At 53.4% G+C, this 17,201-nt stretch overlaps 2 protein-coding genes across 9 annotated transcripts in view; both read left to right on the top strand.

The window, feature by feature from the left end:
* The window catches only part of ATP11A (ATPase phospholipid transporting 11A), a 132,309-nt gene extending 123,305 nt beyond the window's left edge, over positions 1 to 9,004 (top strand). Inside the window, exons 29-30 of one of the 6 annotated variants that reach the window (XM_053563679.1) lie at positions 3,840 to 3,943; positions 4,982 to 5,117. In XM_053563679.1, the coding sequence (XP_053419654.1) occupies positions 3,840 to 3,932 (93 nt within the window). In that variant the 3' untranslated portion in view covers positions 3,933 to 3,943; positions 4,982 to 5,117. Of the gene's footprint in view, positions 1 to 1,326; positions 3,410 to 3,839 lie in introns of those variants that run through there. The other 5 variants (XM_053563682.1, XM_053563680.1, XM_053563677.1 and 2 more) reach the window with 5 other exon arrangements.
* Positions 9,005 to 13,004: 4,000 nt separating this feature from the next.
* Positions 13,005 to 17,201, top strand: part of MCF2L (MCF.2 cell line derived transforming sequence like) — a 129,279-nt gene continuing 125,082 nt past the window's right edge. For all 3 annotated transcript variants that reach the window (XM_053563548.1, XM_053563543.1, XM_053563541.1), the window contains exon 1: positions 13,005 to 13,089. In XM_053563548.1, the coding sequence (XP_053419523.1) occupies positions 13,079 to 13,089 (11 nt within the window). In that variant the 5' untranslated portion in view covers positions 13,005 to 13,078. The remainder of the gene's footprint in view (positions 13,090 to 17,201) is intronic.

Below are 17,201 nucleotides of genomic sequence, written 5' to 3'. Positions count from 1 at the left end.
CAGGACGTTTGGGCCTCATGGAGATGTGGTTGGTCTGTATGTGGCTGAAGACTCTCATAATGGTGCATGGCCTTAAAGAGTGGGCTAGAGGAACTCAAGACTGTTTAATTTTATGTTAGCTCTAAACGGTCATCTGAAATGATAAAAAGAATGGGAAGATCAATACCAAAAATAGTTGGTATGTAAAACTTGCGTAAATCCAATTTTTTAATTAGTCATTATTTCATGATGGCTAAATCACAGGGTGGTGAATTTGGCCACAGTGTTAGAGTTTATGCTGGGGATGCTGGGTGCTGGTCAGGCTGCTTCCTTCCATACTCCCAAGGTGTGTCTACAACCTGGACTCTGGCACGGGGAGGAAGTGACCCACGGAGGAGGCCCTGGGGCAGGGTTCAGCCTTACCGCCCCTCCTGCCACTGGGAGCAGCCCCAGCTCTGGCCTTGAGCTCTGTGGGGCTGAGGGTCGATGGGGAAACCCACCTCCTTTACACTCTATCTCACCAGGAAACCTGACTGTCCACTGAGGACACGAGAAAGTTCTCACCTGCTGGTTCAGGGCACACCTGTGTCACAGTCCCCAAGAGTTTATTAAAAATGCAGATTTTCAGGTTCTATCCCTAGAAATCTCCAATCATTCTGAGAGATGGGACCTTTTCCCCAAGGCTCAGGTGTACCAGGGATTCAGCCTCCACAGGGCAGCAGCTGTGCTTGGGGTGAACAACAAGTGGCCCCACCCAGCCCTTTGAAGGGGGCCTGACCACAGCACCACCACCCCCCCCACCTTTGGCCACAGCAGGCAGCTGCACCCCATAGACCTCAGGATGCAGGAGGGGCCACTCAGCAATACTGAGTATGTCCACACAATGGCCCTGACATGCTGTTTGATCACAGTGACGCAGGGCGGGATGTTTTGGGGGCTGGAGGTGTCTTACTGCCTCCAGAAAGTCCCACTAAAGGTCCCCACTGAGCGTGGTAGACCTGAACTCTGTGGGTATGGAGCAAATGGTTCCCCAGGCCCACTGGGCCTTGCCAGGACAGCTGACAGAGCACCTACAGCACCTCTGCCCCCAGCAGAGCCACTGGGGAGGGGCCAGGGAGGACTTAGAAACCCCATAGCTGTGTCGGAAACCAGCCGTGAGCTGGGTGCCGGGCCCTGCCTGGGGAGGAGAGCTGGCCTGCACCGGTGTGGGAGCCCCCACCGACTCACTGCCTTTCTGTTTCTCTCTCCTTTCTGTCTCCCTCTGCCTTCCTACCTGCTTTTCCTAAAAAACCACACCCTGTTTACTCGTCCTTGATGCCCGACCTCTCCTGCCTCCGGGCCCGGCAGACTAAGAACAAGTGCCTTTCTGTTGAGCAGTCTACCATCTTTATGCTTTCCCAGACTTCCAGCAGTCTGAGTTTCTGACGGAACAAGGTGATGCTTCTTTGCCTTTTTTACATGTCTGAGACTGTCGTCACAGGATGACACAGGGCTGGCACGCAGTGCCAGGGCAACCGAGTAATGCTCTGGTGTCTGCTTGTCACTGGTTACGGCGGCTGTGCCCAGAATGCTGTGACCACGTGAGGTCTACAGAGTGCTCATGGGCTGTTTTCTACAGCACAGTGTTTCTCTCTCAGTCCCCCAACAAGGGCTCAGCACTGTGCCCCGCCAGCCCTCGTGCTGTCAGGCGGGTCAGCCACACACGGAGGCATGGGTGTCTGTGCTTCCCGACCCCACGAGCCCACTTGCTTCCTCGGCCCGCCCCACCCCTGCAGCCCATGGAAGACGAGCACACGCCCCTGGGCACCCTGCACACCTTGCAGATGGGATGCTGAGGGCCACTGGAGGAAGGGCTTGCTCGAGGCCCATAGCACTGCAGGAAAGGGCAGCCCCGCTGAGCCCTGTCACTTAGGAAAAGGGCAGAAGCATTTCCTGTTGTATGCTTTACCAAATTCCCTTTTCACCTTTTTGAAGAAAGACCTGTGGTTTCTAGAGAAGCCTTCTGATTTGCTCCCAGTGGCTGTAGAGCCATCAGCCCAGCGTTTTCCTGAGGCAGCTACTCAGGTAGGAGCCTCCATGGACCCCAGACTCTAGGGCTGAGCACTGCCTGGCACAGGGCTATCACCAGGGCCACTCCGCCCCTCAGCACGGAGTTCACAACACCCCAAGACAGGCAAGGCTTTTTCCGTGCAGCACAGGACACCTACAGCAAGAAAAAGCCTTTTTTTCTTTTAATAACAATTTTTCTTCTATAAATTTTAAACACTATTTTAATCAAAATCTTTCTAATTTGGTATCATCAGAATTTGTTGGAATAAATTATATAATCTCATCTCACTACTGATAATACACACTTGAAAACATATTGGATGAAATTATTAGAAACACTTTTATAAAGTCCCAGGAGGTCCTTAAGAGTCTAATTAAATCACATCATCAATATTCTAACTATTGATGTAATTTGCAAAGAGCTGGTCTGCTTCTGAACTGGGCGCTGACTGCATGGAGAAGTCACTGAGGTTTCCAGGGCCCTGACTCTGGGCGTGACACCAAGGCATGGCTGCCCCCCTGCATCTTACCACAGGGCACCTGCCTCTTGCAGGCTCCCAGCGCTAGGAATTCGCTGTGGTGCTACAGAAACACTCAAGAGTTGTGCAGGACTTTGGAGGAATAAACATTTCACTGGTCCTTACTTGGAACATATTTTATTTCAAATGGATGGCTTTTTTTTTTTTTTGCAGTTTTTGGTCAGGGCTGGGTTTGAACCTGCCACCTCCAGCATATGGGGCCGGCGCCCTACCCCTTTGAGCCACAGGCATGGATGGCTTTTTTTTTTTTTTTTTTTTAAATTATTCCTGTCTTTTAAAAAAGTCACAGGTGGGCTTGGTGCCTGTAGCTCAAACGGCTAGGGTGCCAGCTACATACACCAGAGCTGGCGGGTTCGAATCCAGCCCAGGCCCACCAAAGAACAATGACAACTACAACCAAACAATAGCCAGGCGTTGTGGCGAGTGCCTGTAGTCCCAGCTACTTGGGAGACTGAAGCAAGAGAATCATTTAAGCTCAAGATTTGGAGGTTGCTGTGAGCTGTGACACTATGGCACTCTACCCAGGGTGATAGCTTGAGACTCTGTCTCCAAAAAAAAAAGAAAAAAGGTCTCAGGCATCAGAGGTCTATACTACATATATGTAACACGTGACATATATATGTGCCCACCCCTTTGTCTGTCTGCCCGTTTACGTGCACCATGCTGCCTCTGCCTCACCTGGACTTTGTTGGTTCAAACCTTCAGCTCTGATTCTGACTTTGCCCTTCAGCTCTCGCAACTCCCTTCTCCTTGTTACTGAGAAACTAGGAAACGGGACTAGAAACCACAGTGCTCAGACACCAGCCTGGGCACCCGGAGTGCACGGAACCCCAGGATGTGGGGCTGGCTGGCAGCTCTCCCCGTGTGGGCTGCTGCCTCTGGGGCATGTGGCAGGATGTGTGCTGTGGGGTTCTGCAAGTGCCTCCTGGACCTTCCAGCTGATGGAACACCCTGCACACCCTGCCTCTCCTAAGGGGGCGGGGAACTGCCCCATGAGTCCTGTGCTGCTCTCACCCTCAGATGCAGGCTCTTTCTTTAATACCCCTGTTAGGAAAGCAGCCAGTCACCTGCAGAGGCCCTGCCCCTGCTTGCCGACAGGTAGCCCGTGACAGCCCATGCAGACTCCAGGTCATGGGCCTGCAGATGGTGGGCGTTGGTCTGCCGTGGCCAGGTGGAGGCCAGGACTGTCTTTCTGGCACTCATGGGCACTGGCCTGACAGCCCCCGTTGAGCCCCGGCCACAGCCATCTCAGTGTCTTTCCTGCCCTTGCAGAAGAGCGCGCAGCACAAGGCACCGCTCAGCGCCGCACCCAGCAGCGACGGGCCCCTTCTGAAGGACCTCTTACCGCAGCCGAGGCGTGACTAGCTCGACGCTAGGTAACGGTATGGCCACTGCTGCGCTGGGCACTCAGGCCGGTGTGCTGTGACTCTTTGAGACTGTCCGTGTTGCCTCCAAAGTTTTGCTGTGTTGTGCCTTTTTTTTTTTTTTTTTTGATAACTAAGTTTCATGATGAAAAGAGAACAAACCCTCTTTACACATACACAAACACACACACACCTTTGCTGTCACAGGTAAGTAATGTGCCTGAGGGTGACCTGCACACACATGTACATGCCCCACACATGCACGCATGGCTGTTGGCTGTGTCCAGACAGGCTCAGTCCTGGACCTTTGAGGGGCATTTAGGCAGCTGTTGGGAGGATCCTGATTTAAAACCCAAAGTAGAACATCGCACAAGCCGAGGCCACGTGGAGTGAGTCCACTGTCCACCAGGTGCCTGCCTGGGAGCACCTGTGTCCTCCTGGTCTAGCTGCATGTTCTGGTCTGGCCCCACACAAGCACATTCCAGTTTTCACATCTGGTTAGATCTGACGCCTCTGTGAGCCCTTTACCCTGATGGGCTGTTGGTAAGAAACCACTCAGCCCGTCTGACTGTGGTGACAGGAGAGGTAACATGGACCACGTGCACAGGCCTGGTCAGTGTGACGCTTACCCACCCCCAGGCCTCTCCTTCCTGCCCCAGGAGGAGGATTAGCATTTCATATCCAGGGGTCTTGAGGGCTGGGCTTTCTTGTATGTCATGACAGTTATGGGGGAAGCCTCATGCCTCTGTCCATCCCTTCACCCCTGCCCCACTCATTCCCATCACCTGAAGGCACAGCAAGAGACAGACGCTGGCATCTGTGCAGAGACCATGCCTCTCTGCTGCCTCCACCAGGGGAAGGGGTCAGCCCTCAGGACCAGGTCTGACCCTCCTGCGGGAGTTGGTGGCAGTTGGCACCTCTGAAAGTGGCTCCGGTCAGCGTTGGCAGCCACAGAGCTTCTTGGCACTGCCCTGCCTCACATCTCTCAGCAGAACACGTGCACAGTGTCGGGGCCATGTTCCAGAGCCGACCCCTCTTGCCTCTCCACAGAGCCTCCAGCCATCGGACGCCTGGTGTGGTCCCCGCCCTCAGGACGTGGCCTTCACATTCTGGAAGAGCGAGGAGGATGCCGCGCCACCTCCCTCCCTGGGCCCTGCCCAGGACTGTCACAGTTGTGGCCCAAGACACAGCTTCCCTGGGTCCAGTTTGGAAACACCTGTGTGACTGGTGCTGTGCAGTGCCAGCCCTTACAAGCCATGCTCCAGGTGTCCACGTGTGCCTCTTCCTGGTCCCCAGGATAGAGGGGGATCACAGACCTTGCCTCTAGGCTCAGTGTGCTGGCCGGCACCTGTCCAAGACCCAGTGGCCTCCAGGCCTTTAGCCCAACTGCAAAAGGGACTGCAGCTCTGCTTGGCCTCCTGCGACCCCCGAGGCCACTCCCATCTGCATGTCTGTGCCCTCAGTGTCGCTGCCACCCAGAGAGTAGGGCTGGCCAGTGACCCTTGGCCACCTTGAGGGAGTGCTGCCCATTGTCCCTGGGCTCTCACAGAGCCTGTGGAGCGGCTGCACATCCTGTCCTCAGGACACCTCCAATGCTATGGGGTGGGGGACCAGAACAGGCTGCAGATGGCTACGTCTATCCTCGCAGGCCCATGGATGTCCTTGCTCATCTGTGACGTGGGTTCCATGGGTTATGTGTAAGCTGCCTGACCCTTGGTGCTGGGGCTGCCATTGTGGAGAAAGCCTCATGCAGTGGGTGAGGTGACGCACTTAGCCTATGCCCACAAGCAGGAGATGTCCACCTGCCATGTGCCAGGGCCACAGTCACCAGTTGCCTCGCACTGGGAGATGGTCACTGCATGGGTGTCAGGCAGAGCAGTGGTTTGGGTGCCCAAGCAGATGCCCTCTGTCCTTGTGGAGAGGAGGCCACAGGGGTGGCATTGGCACTCAGGATGGCCACACAGTTCCAACAGGCAGTGCTACAGCTGAGACCGCCCCAGCTTGAAGCTTTACCACCCAGCTGGGCCCCCACACGGCCCAGCTTTGTCTTGGGATTTTTTCCAGTGGGGGGGGGGGCCATACCCCGTCCTTTCTGTGCCAGTATTTCTGTTTCTAGCAGTGACTTCTGACATAGCCTTAATGGTCAAAGGAAGACACTTCAGTTTGAGATTCAGACGCCAGGCGTTAAACTGACACCTTCTGAGAAGAGCACCACTCAGGCAGTAACAGAAGGTCAGCGCCTCGCCAGAGCTGGGCAGCCCTGTGTGAAGCCAGGGCTTGGATGCACAAGCCAAGCTCATTTCTGAGGACTTGGTAGAAGGCGTTTTTGGAAGTTTAGATTTCACCGTTTGATTGTATAATATTTCACCAATAAATATTTATTTGAAGAGGGGATACGTGGACAGCAAGGGCAGCGAGCACACTAGTTGGGGCGTGTCAAGGTGACGCATGAGCAGCACACCAAAGATTCGGCCAGGAAGCCCCCTCTCCGCCCACGCTGACCCCACAAACAATGGTGTGTGCGTTTTTTTATGCCTTTTTTAAGAATCCAGCAGAGGGGTATAAATGTAATATCTGTTGGGTGCAGAATCTCTGTATGTTCAGTTAACAAGTTATTTATAATGTATTTTTTTAGAAATCTTAAAATTGCCTTTGCACTAAAGTATTTTCATAGCTGTTTATATCTCTTTTATTCATTTATTTGTTAACCTATTGTCTAATTTTTGAAGTATGTTTTTAAGGCTTTCGTTTTTTAAGTTAATGGATTTTTGGCCACTTTACTTTTAAATTCTGGTGAGATTTTGGCTGAATGTGGTTTTCAGCTCAGATTACGCCCACACACATCTCTTCATTTCTTTTTTTTTTTTTTTTTTTTGTAGAGACAGAGTCTCACTTTATGGCCCTTGGTAGAGTGCCATGGACTCACACAGCTCACAGCAACCTCCATCTCCTGGGCTTAAGCGATTCTCTTGCCTCAGCCTCCCGAGTAGCTGGGACTACAGGCGCCCGCCACAGCACCCGGCTATTTTTTTGTCGCAGTTTGGCCGGGGCTGGGTTTGAACCTGCCACCCTCGGCATATGGGGCCGGCGCCCTACTCACTGAGCCACAGGCACCGCCCCTCATTTCTTATTATTTCTGCAGTGATCAGCTGAGCAGAGTATTTGGAGTACAATAATTTGCCATGCTGTCTCTTCACAATTTGTTAAAATTTCATTTTCATCACCATTTTTTAACTTAATCCCCAATGTGATAAGCTTTTGGGTTTTGTTTTTAATTTCCATTCTTCAGCCTTAAAAATAGAAGATTCTTGCTTGGCAGGTCAGTGAGCTGGACGCCAGTTCTGCCTGGGAGATTCACCACTCACCTCTGGTGACTCAAGTCTCAGCATCTGAGTCCCTGAGATCTCAATTGCTGCACACATCTTTAGAAAATTGTTTGGGGCAATTGCAATCAGTGTAACCTGGCTTATTGTACCCTCAATGAATCCCCAACAATAAAAAAAAAAAAAGAAAAGAAAATTGTTTGGGGCTGGGCACAGTGGCTCACGCCTATAATCTTCATACTCTAGGAGGCCAAGGCCGGTGGATTGCTTAAGCTCACAAGTTCTAGACCAGCCTGAGGAAAATGTGAGACTGTCTCTACTAAAAATAGAAAAACTGAGACAAGAGGATGGCTTGAGCCCAAGAGTTTGAGGTTGCTGTAAGCTATGAAGCCACATCACTCTACCCAGGGTGACAGCTTGAGAACTGTCTCAAAAAAAAAAAGAAAATTGGGAAGTTATTAAATGAATGTGCGTGATAAATTGAAATAGACAAGTGGCACAAGATAGAAGGCTAAGAAGACCCTCAGCGAGATGGCATTTCAGACAGGAGGGAGTGCAACTGTCCACCTCATGGAGTCAGCATTTACTTGCCTTAAACTAACTTTGAAGACCGGAACGCCAGTGTTAAGCACCATTGTTAGGTCTGAAAGTCTTACTCGCTGGAAACCTCAGCTCTACACTACCCCTGACCCCACCACTGCTGCTGTCGGATGTTTGCGTTTGGTCCCTGATCACACTTGGCCCCTGATACGGGCTGTCACAAAGGCATGAGCGGCCTGCTGCATCCGTGTCCTCTGGCTGGCAGCTCCACATCACTCGTGGCCACACACACGTGCAAGCGTGTGCACACACCCAGTCACACTGCTCCTACACGCACACGGACCCATGTCACGTGCATACCCCACAGACACGCATTTACACTCTCTGTACATCTTCACAGCATCCTGTCTCCTTCCTGAGGGCTCGTGGCAGTGCTCCTCAGATCCCACACCGGATCTCCAGGGGTGCAGAGGCCCCTCCCAGCAGATGTGACAGGAGAGCTGGATGGAGCCCTTCCCACAGGCTCAGCTGCCCTGAGCTCAGGCCCGAGGGGAGGTGGCTACGGGGTCGGGTCTGGGGAGGGCATCCCCGGGCTCCAGTCAGCTGCTTCCCACCTGTTTGAAGAGGGAGTGAGCAACCAGGCCCCAGCACCCAGGACAGGATATGTCCAGTTTGTTGGCCAGGCACCGTGGGCTATAGCTACAAGGAACCTTGTCCTGCTCTGAGCTGCACGACTAGCTGGGCGTCCAGAGCAGACGAGGGAGGCTCCAGCCTTGTTCTCTAAACCACTAAATGTGTGTGTTTTGCACTGACTAGTATTGAACTAATGCAACCACTTTTATTTCATCATAAAATTATTTAACAACTTGGTATAACTGCTTAGTAGGCAGGAAATTACCCATTTCAAATTTTAAAACCAGGAAAATTATCAGTTTTAGAAGCTAGAGATGAGTGAAAAGGAGTGAAAATCTTTCTAATGCTATGTCTATAAACAGCTTTAATAGAGGTGTGTTGGAAGTGTCAGGAAAATGTGATTCTACTTTTGTAGAAAAATAAAGATCAGTTTATATAGCTTTATTTTTTACCTTATCAAAGTATACAGAATTTTAATATGCATATATTGTCTCTGACATAAAATTATGTGTCTGCAATACCATTTAAAATGTCTGTTCGTTATGTAATGTAATAAGAGAGAATCTTCAAAAATGTATTTAATGTGAATGGTATCTCTGATTATCATCATCATAAGTCCTGGAATTCATTTTTAAATTATTAAACATAGTAGGTGCATTTAACATAAGTCACTGATCATTAACCTGCTTTGAAACATTGTGAATTAAGCCAAATCTAACATCTCTGTAAAGTTTATTTTGTATGCTCCTCTTTTTAATATTTATTTCTGTAGATAAACTATGACTTAATGACATTAATTTATCAAATTTTCAATAGATTACCTAAGCAGGAGACCTCAATCTGCTTACAATAAAGAAGAAAAATCTGCTTCAGTTTCTTTATAAATAAATAAAATCACCTGAATGCTGACATTTCCTGCTAATAGGAAGGACAGAGTGAGTTCCTTCCATAGCCTGTGTCTCTGGGTGCAGGGAAAGAATGGGTGGCGTCAGCCTGTGTACCTCCCCTGTTGCCTGGCCTCCCCTCATGCCTGCCAGGTGCTGACCACCCCATTCAGAAGCCGGGGGGGTGTCGGGACCTGCACAGGGCAGGAAGCTAGGGAGGGGGTTTCTGGACTGTGCCTCCACGGCCCTCCCAAGTCTGGGTGCTTCTCCTTCCTCTGTTCCAAACACACCCAGGCCCATCCTTTCTTGTCCTCCAGCCTCTGCCGCTCCCCAACCAGGAGGGCTCCGGGTGCTGCTCCTGTAGGCCTGGCTGCCCTGTTTCAGCTCCTCATGCAGCCTTTGCACCTTCTGTCTGTGGGAAACACCACCAATCTGCTTCCTTGCCTCTGGCTCAGGGTGGCTGGGCAGGCTGAAGACCATTTACATCAGCAGCTCCCAGCACACAGAGAACAAGCCCAAGCCTTGTGCTTTCCTTCCCAGTGTTCCCTTCTGGTTGTGGAGTTTGTCAAGGTGGGTTTGCGCCACCCTCTTGTCGGTAAGGATGGACTCAGGATCTCAATTTCAGATGGGGACATTGCACTTGTGATGCTGCATGTCTGGTGTGAGGCTGGCAGGGCCAAACTGCCAATTCCACCCACCCAGGAGACAGACCCAGCTTCATTTCCACCCCTGAGTTGCTAAACATTGTCACAAAGAAATCTTGGGAAATTTGCACATTTCTCAAGACTTTTATTCAATAAAGGAGCTGCCACAAAATTGTTCTCACCATAATAACTAAGCTAAAGAAAATGTTCACTTGTGTATATTGTTATCATTCAGGGAGTTACTGGAATGGCGCTATTATGTAGATGTTTATTCTTTAATGGTAAAGTTTCAAAAATGAAGTCAGAGAAGTTGGAAAACCTTCCTAAACCACTTATTGGACACAGTAGGGAAATGGAAGTTCCCTTGAAGGGTGTCCCAGATGCTCTCACAGCCTCCCAGGCCTGCCGTTGGTCTCTCACGGCCCCACGTGGAGCACCCATGGGCAAACTGCAATCCCTGGGTCTCTCCAGGCAGAGCCTGCACACTGTGCCAAGTCACTGAGCAGTGCCCAAGTGTGGGGCGGTGGCTGGGTATGGTGTGTTCCTGCTACAGACTTACTTCTGGTGGCTGACCCACTTCTAGTGGTAAATGAGGCCCTGGTCTGAGTTATCCCTGAGATTTCTCTCCACTGGTGCTTTTTGGAAACCCGTGTGTGAGGACAATGTTCTTGTGCCTGGCTGCGACTTCGTGGCTAAGAAAGCCAGTTAGGTGCAAAAGGTTTACAGCTGCCGAAACTAGCCAGGTCCCAGAAGGATGCTGGGTGCATGTGATAAGCTGGCCTGAGCCTTTGTGCTTGGCTGAATTAATTTTCTCTTGAATTATCTCAACTTTAAAACTAGACTTAAACAGGGTTTTGGGTTTTGGCCTCTGTATTTTCACTGCATTGGCCACTAAATGCCAAAGCAGAAAGCTTTCAGAGAGTTCTTGTCGTTTGCTTCCACTTAACTGCTGGCCAGTCCTGCTCCAGTCGGTGGCTTGGATAATGTTATTCAGGAAATTAGGGGAAACGTTAGGTCGGAGAGCTGCACATGGCAAAGTACATTTCAGCTTGGAGCCCGTGCCACAACAGCTTGTGCATCTGAGCCCACAGCCTGCACAAATGCTCCCTGAGCAGGGTTGCAGCCTGGGTCACCGGCCATTTCCCCTCATTTTCTGCACCAGTGGCCCTGTATGTTTGCACATTCTGCAGGCACTCCTAGGTAAGTTCCAATGGGCTGCCTCCCCTAGGACATTTATTGTGCAATTAAATGATACCTAAGACTCTCTAGATAATTGTATTATCAGAGAGTGTTTGATGCTAGCATGGGAAATGGGGTGTTGGTCTTAAAAAGCAGGTAAGGAACACCCTGTGGGCCCACTCACTTCTGTAACTGGGGGTGGCTTTAGGAAGGAAAGCCTGTTCCAGGCCAGATTCTCAAAAGCTCCTGGAAGCATTTCCAGTGATGGACCCTTCCTGTCTTACTGGACTGAGGAGAGTTCCCCTGGAGTTTAATTTCCTGTCCCAGAGCATCCTTCCCTCCTTTCCCAGGCTCAGCCTCCCTTCCCTGCTCCTCTTGTTCAACTCTTGTCTACTCCTGACCCCCCTTCTCCCTGGACACCTAACTACCTGCCCCCAGAAAGGTCTTGTGCAGCAGGAGGCTGGCCTCCCATGCCCTCTGTAACCCTGTGAGTGGTTCTCCCAAGTCCCAGGTCTGCTGCTACTACATAGGAGGGGTGAGGTTTGGCCCCTGAAGGCATGTGTGCTCTGCCTATGAGGAAGGTCTGCAGCTGGTACTGTCCTTCCTGGCCTCTGTCCCTGCACGACTCCCCCCGCCCCCGCCCTCCAGTCCTCTGGCACCTCTGCATCTCACATCTGGTCCCAGGTACACACCCCTGAGTGCCCCACCTCCAGCCACCTCCTGTCAGAGCTGTTTCACTTCATTCAAAAGGGCTTCCCCTTTTATCCACCAAAATGCAGACTTTTTTTTTTTTTGTAGAGACAGAGTGTCACTTTATTGTCCTTGGTAGAGTGCGGTGGCATCACACAGCTAACAACAACCTCCAACTCCTGGGTTTAGGCGATTCTCTTGCCTCCACCTCCCCAGCAGCATATGGGGCCAATGCCCTACCCAGTGAGCCACAGGCACCTCCCCCAAATACAGACATTTTAAAGCCCCCACTAAAAAGTACAAGTCTGTATCTGGACCCACATTCTCTATGCTATGCTCTTTTTATTCCACTTCACTTTTTTCAATCAATGAAATTCATTTCCCTGGAAACTTGAAAGACAAAAGAATTAAGTGGTGGGGTCTTTTATTATTTTTTTGTAAACAGCTTCTGTACCAGAAGGTGCCCCCTCTGCAAAGGTGCAGTGTCCTGCTTGGGTCACTCACCAACGAGGGGCTCCTCAGCCCCCTGACACTGGGGAGGAAGTAGCCCAAGACTTAAACATGGGACGCCCACCCTGACCAGCAAGAGGGTCACCCCGATTGCCCGTCCCACCAACAACTCAGGCTTGCTTCACACACTCAGACCCAACCTGGGAGGCTACTGACTAAGCTGTTCCTGGCCCCACTGCGCAGGTGAGAACACTGAGGCAGGAAGGATGTGTTAGAGACTCCTCTGGTGTCACAGGCTGGTCAGCTTCGCTGGCCTACACCCCGCGGCCGCTGCCCAGTCCTACATGCCACCGTGTCCTCCCGGTGCCGCAGGTAAGGGTCTAGGGGAGCTGGGGATACTAGCAGGGTCCGCATGGGGCTTCTGAGCTAACACAGCTTCCCCTACTGGCCGGCTGTGACCCAGCGGGCTCTGGAGCGGGAGGATGGGTCCCAATTTTACAGGTGGGTCCGGGAAAGCGGAGCCCGCTCTTCCTGCCCATGTACCCTTGGCTCGGGGTCGAGGGTGACCCCAGGTGGCTGGAGCAGGGATTGCGCCCCTTGGCACGACCCCGCCCCTGCTCTGGGCTGGCGTGGGGGGTGCCTGAGGACTGCTCCTCCCTCCGTCCCCGGACCCTCGCCCCTCCCCCTCCTCTCGTCCCCTCCCCCTCCGCGCTCAGTGTCCGCGGCCGGCCGGAGGAGGCGTGAGGGCGCGCGTGCACCTGCGGGGCTCGGAGCTGGGCAAGCAGCGCGAGGACGAGCGGTCGCATGGCGGGCAGGTGTGTGCGGGGCGGGGTGCACTGACGGGGGCTGGAAGAGCGGGAGGCCTGGGGCGCTGCAGACCGCCGTGTCGCTTGTTTTCCCGCACTCTGTCCTGCCACGCGGCCGGACACTGGGCCCCAGCCGGATCTGGAGGTCTCCGTTCAGCAGCCTGGCCCCAGCCCAGCGTCTGGCCCCGGGAACCTGGGACCCGGCCTAGCGGGCTCCGAGTGAGGGAGCCCTCCCGTGGTGTACATGGGCGGAGACCCCTCCCCATTGTCACGGTGGGGATCCTTCTACATCCCCAGGGTCACCACCCTGGGGGAAGGGGCTTCTCCTGGGGTCCCTGTGAGTACCTCCCAGAGTCACACCCTAACGCTCCTGACCCACTTTGCCAGTGCCGTTGGAACAGGTGCCTGGGGACAGGGCTGCCTGAGGAAGGTCTTCCCGAATCTTTTTCTTGCTTGTCCTGGCTCCTTTTGGCCACCAGGTCCCCACACTCTTACGCACTTTGCTTTCCAACTAAAAAGTAGACTCCTAGCAGGAGCTGGCTGCAGTCTGCCCACTATTCCTGGCCTCGAGGTGGTGGGGGGGCTGCCGCCCTGCCTGTAACCTCAGAGCTTAAATAGGAGCTGTGGGCGACTGGGCCCCAGGAGACTTTTCTCCAGAGCAAGTGCAGCTTCTAAGTTTTGCTGGCATCCTCCCACTGGGGGCACTTGGCCAGCACTGAACATGGGGGGTTAAGGTGACCTGGCTGCAGAGGTAGGATGGCTGTGGGAGGCTCCCAAGATATCCTGCCACAGAAATAGAAGTGTGGTCCTCAGGCTGCTGGGAGAGGGGTGTCCATGTGGCCCCTCCTCCATGGGCAAGTGACCCACTTGTACAGGTGGGTGTGGGGTGCTGGGCCCTGGGGAGGAGAACCAGCTCTGGGCGTTCTCTAGTACAGACTGTGGAGTGACTAGTACAGGCTGGTCTGGAGACCAAGATCAGACCTGCTATCCCTTCATCAGCTGCTCACCTGTTCCTCACTCTACCAAGGAACAGGGCAGGGGCCTCTCAAGCTCTGCAGTGATGGGGGTGGGGGTGGTGGTGAGGACCTCTCCAGTGAGTTGGCAGCATGGGCCTGGTGGAGGACAGGATTTTCAGGCTCTGGCCTCCCCTTTGGCTTCTGGCCTCTGTTCGGTTGAGCCATTGTGCCCTCTCAGGACCTGGCCTAGTGGGCAGGACAGGGGCCTGGGCCTAGCTACCCATGCCTTCCATGAGACCAGACTCTCAAGAGTGAAAGGGGGGAAGGGGAGGGCTGGGAGATGTGTCCTCACAGACCTCTCAGGCTGAGCCTTGGAAGCCAGTGAACAAGAGTGGTCAGTGCAGCAGGATGGAGGTGGAAGGGTTCCCTGCAGCTGAGTTCAGTTCAGCATCTGCAGCACTCTGCTGACTGCTGAGGCTTGGGCTGAAGGGCTCCCCATTTGGGACACCACTGTGCTGACTGGAGGGGCCCCTAAGTGGAGACTTGCATGAGAATCTGCATATTTACTTTGGAGAGGCAGCATCCTCTTGACCTGGAGCTGTAATCATGGTCACTTCAAAAGGAAAGTTCCTGCCTTTAAGGTCAGTTAATTAACTTCTGTAAAACAGAGGGAGGATTCCTGACTGGAGGATGCTGCTGGGGATGTGTGGTGCTGGCAGCATTTAGTCACCAGTTTAGCTGATTTGGCGCTATTTAGAGGGGCCCCTGGGAAAGCAGCAGTGGAAGTGGACAAGAGCTGAATGTTCTGGTGCAGCTCAGCTCACCAAGGTGGCCCAGCGAGGGTCCCCAGTGTTCCTGCACAGAGGGTTGTGGAAACACTGGTGGCTCCCCTTGAAGGAGGGTAGTATGAAAGACGGGGGCAAAGGGCATCTTCAGGGGACACCAAGACATGCCTGAGAGAGCTTGCCCTGCACAAGAAGATACAGGGGCCTCCTGGGGCCTGTGAGTGTCTGTGGGGGGCACCCCCTCTTTGGAAGGTGCTTCCCAAGGTTTCCTTCTGCTTTCTCTAGGAAAAGTTCTAGAGCTTTTGGCCACAGTAGGACACTGGGTGCTCCTGGTCACTCAGAAGTTTTGAGGATCTGAGAGGGTGGGTCACCCTGAACTCAGTGGTCAGGACCCAAGAACAATGGCTCAGCCCAGCTGGTTTATAGAACACACAGGCCCTGGTGACAGCTGCAGCAGCCTGGGGACCTTCCCAGGGCATTGGGGCTAACTCACTGCTGAGAGCACTCAGCCCCCCTGCTGAGGAGGCCAAGAGCATCCCTGAAAACTCCATAATCCTGTCAGGAAATGCTCCCGTCAGGAGCCAAGACACAGCCGCCCAGGGGGACCAGGGGGACGGGTCCTCTCAGGGCCTCCTCTTGCTCTTCCATTTCCACACACAGGAGAGAAACAACAGAGTGAGCATACAACTGACTGGGGCAGAGGACCTGCCTGTGGGCACCAGCGGCCTGGAGAGCCCTTTAGCCACTGGGGCCAGTGAGGGCAGTTATGGGGGTGCTCGGCGAGGGCGGGGTCACCGAAGGCCACTTACGGGGGTGCTCGGCGAGGGCGGGGTCACCAAAGGCCACTTACGGGGGTGCTCGACAGGGCGGGGTCACCGAAGGCCACTTACGGGGGTGCTCGACAGGGCGGGGTCACCGAAGGCCACTTACGGGGGTGCTCGGCAGGGCGGGGTCACCAAAGGCCACTTACGGGGGTGCTCGGCAGGGCGGGGTCACCGAAGGCCACTTATGGGGGTGCTCGGCAGGGCGGGGTCACCGAAGGCCACTTATGGGGGTGCTCGGCAGGGCGGGGTCACCGAAGGCCACTTACGGGGGTGCTCAACAGGGCGGGGTCACCGAAGGCCACTTATGGGGGTGCTCAGCAGGGCGGGGTCACCGAAGGCCACTTATGGGGGTGCAGTCTGTGGGTCCTGAGTCAGCGAGGGCGGGGTCACCAGGTGGGGTCAGTGACTGGGCAGTCTGCAAGGATGGGCCCTGATCCAGGTCTGCATGGGCAGGAGTCAATGAGGGTCTGGTCAGCTAGAGAGGGACGGGCTTGGGGAGAGGAGGCTGAGGAAGGGAGGTGAGCGAGGGAACATGGAGGAAAAAACGTGTTGAAGAGATGGTGTCTGAGGGGAAGGAGTTTGAGGGGGGAAAGACTGAAGGAAAGAGTTTAAGGGATGAGTTCCAGGGGAAGGTGTTTCAGAGGAAAGAGTTTGAGTGGAAGGAGTTTGACAGGAGAGGTGTTTGGGGGAAGATGTTTCAGGGGAAGGAGGTGGAGGGGAAGGAGGTGGAGGGGACAGGTTTTTGAGGGGAAAGTTTGAGGGGAAGAAGTTTGAGGGGAAAGGTGATCAAGGGGAAGGAGTTTCAAGGGAAGTTGAGGGGAAGGAATTTGAGGGCAAGGAGTGTGAGGGGAGAGGTGTTTGAGGGGAAGGACTCTGAGAGGAAGGAGTTTAATGGGAGGTTGTTTGAGGAGTTTGATGGGAGAGGTGATTGAGGGAAAGGAGTCTGAGGGAAGAATTGCTTGAGGGGAAGGAGGCTGAGTGAAAGGCATCAGAAGGGAGTCTGAGGAGAAGGAGTTTCAGGGGAGAGTTGCTTCAGGGAAGGTGTTTGAGGAAGGAGCTTTAGGAGAAGGGGTAGAGGGGAGAGGTGTTTGAGGGGAAGGAGGCTGAGAAGAAGGAAGCGGAGGGGAACAGTCAGAGTGGAAAGAGCCTCAGGAGAAGGAGGCTGAGGGGAGAGAAGTTTGAAGAGAAAGAATTTGAGGGGAAGGAGTCTGAGAAGAAGGAACCTGAGAACAGTCAGAAAGGAGAGTCTGAGGGGAAGGAGTTTCAGGGGAGAGTTGCTTCTGGGAAGGTGTTTGAGAGGAAGGAGTTTTAGGAGAAGGTCTCTGAGGGGAAAGAGTTTGAGGGCAGGAGTTTGAAGGCAGAGGTGTTTCAGGGGAAGGAGTTTGATGGGAGAGGTGACTGAGGTGAAGGAGTCTGAGGGGAGGAAGGTGTTTGAGGGGAGAAGTAATTGAAGGAAAGAGTCTGAGGGGAAGGAGTTTTATTGGAATTTGTTTGAGAAAAAGGAGTTTGAGTGGGAGAGATGGTTGAGGGGAAGGACTGTGAAGGGAAGGAGTCTG

The sequence above is a fragment of the Nycticebus coucang genome, chromosome 15 (assembly GCF_027406575.1).
Source record: "Nycticebus coucang isolate mNycCou1 chromosome 15, mNycCou1.pri, whole genome shotgun sequence".
Lineage (NCBI taxonomy): Eukaryota > Metazoa > Chordata > Mammalia > Primates > Lorisidae > Nycticebus > Nycticebus coucang.
This window is presented reverse-complemented; position numbering and strand designations above follow the sequence as displayed.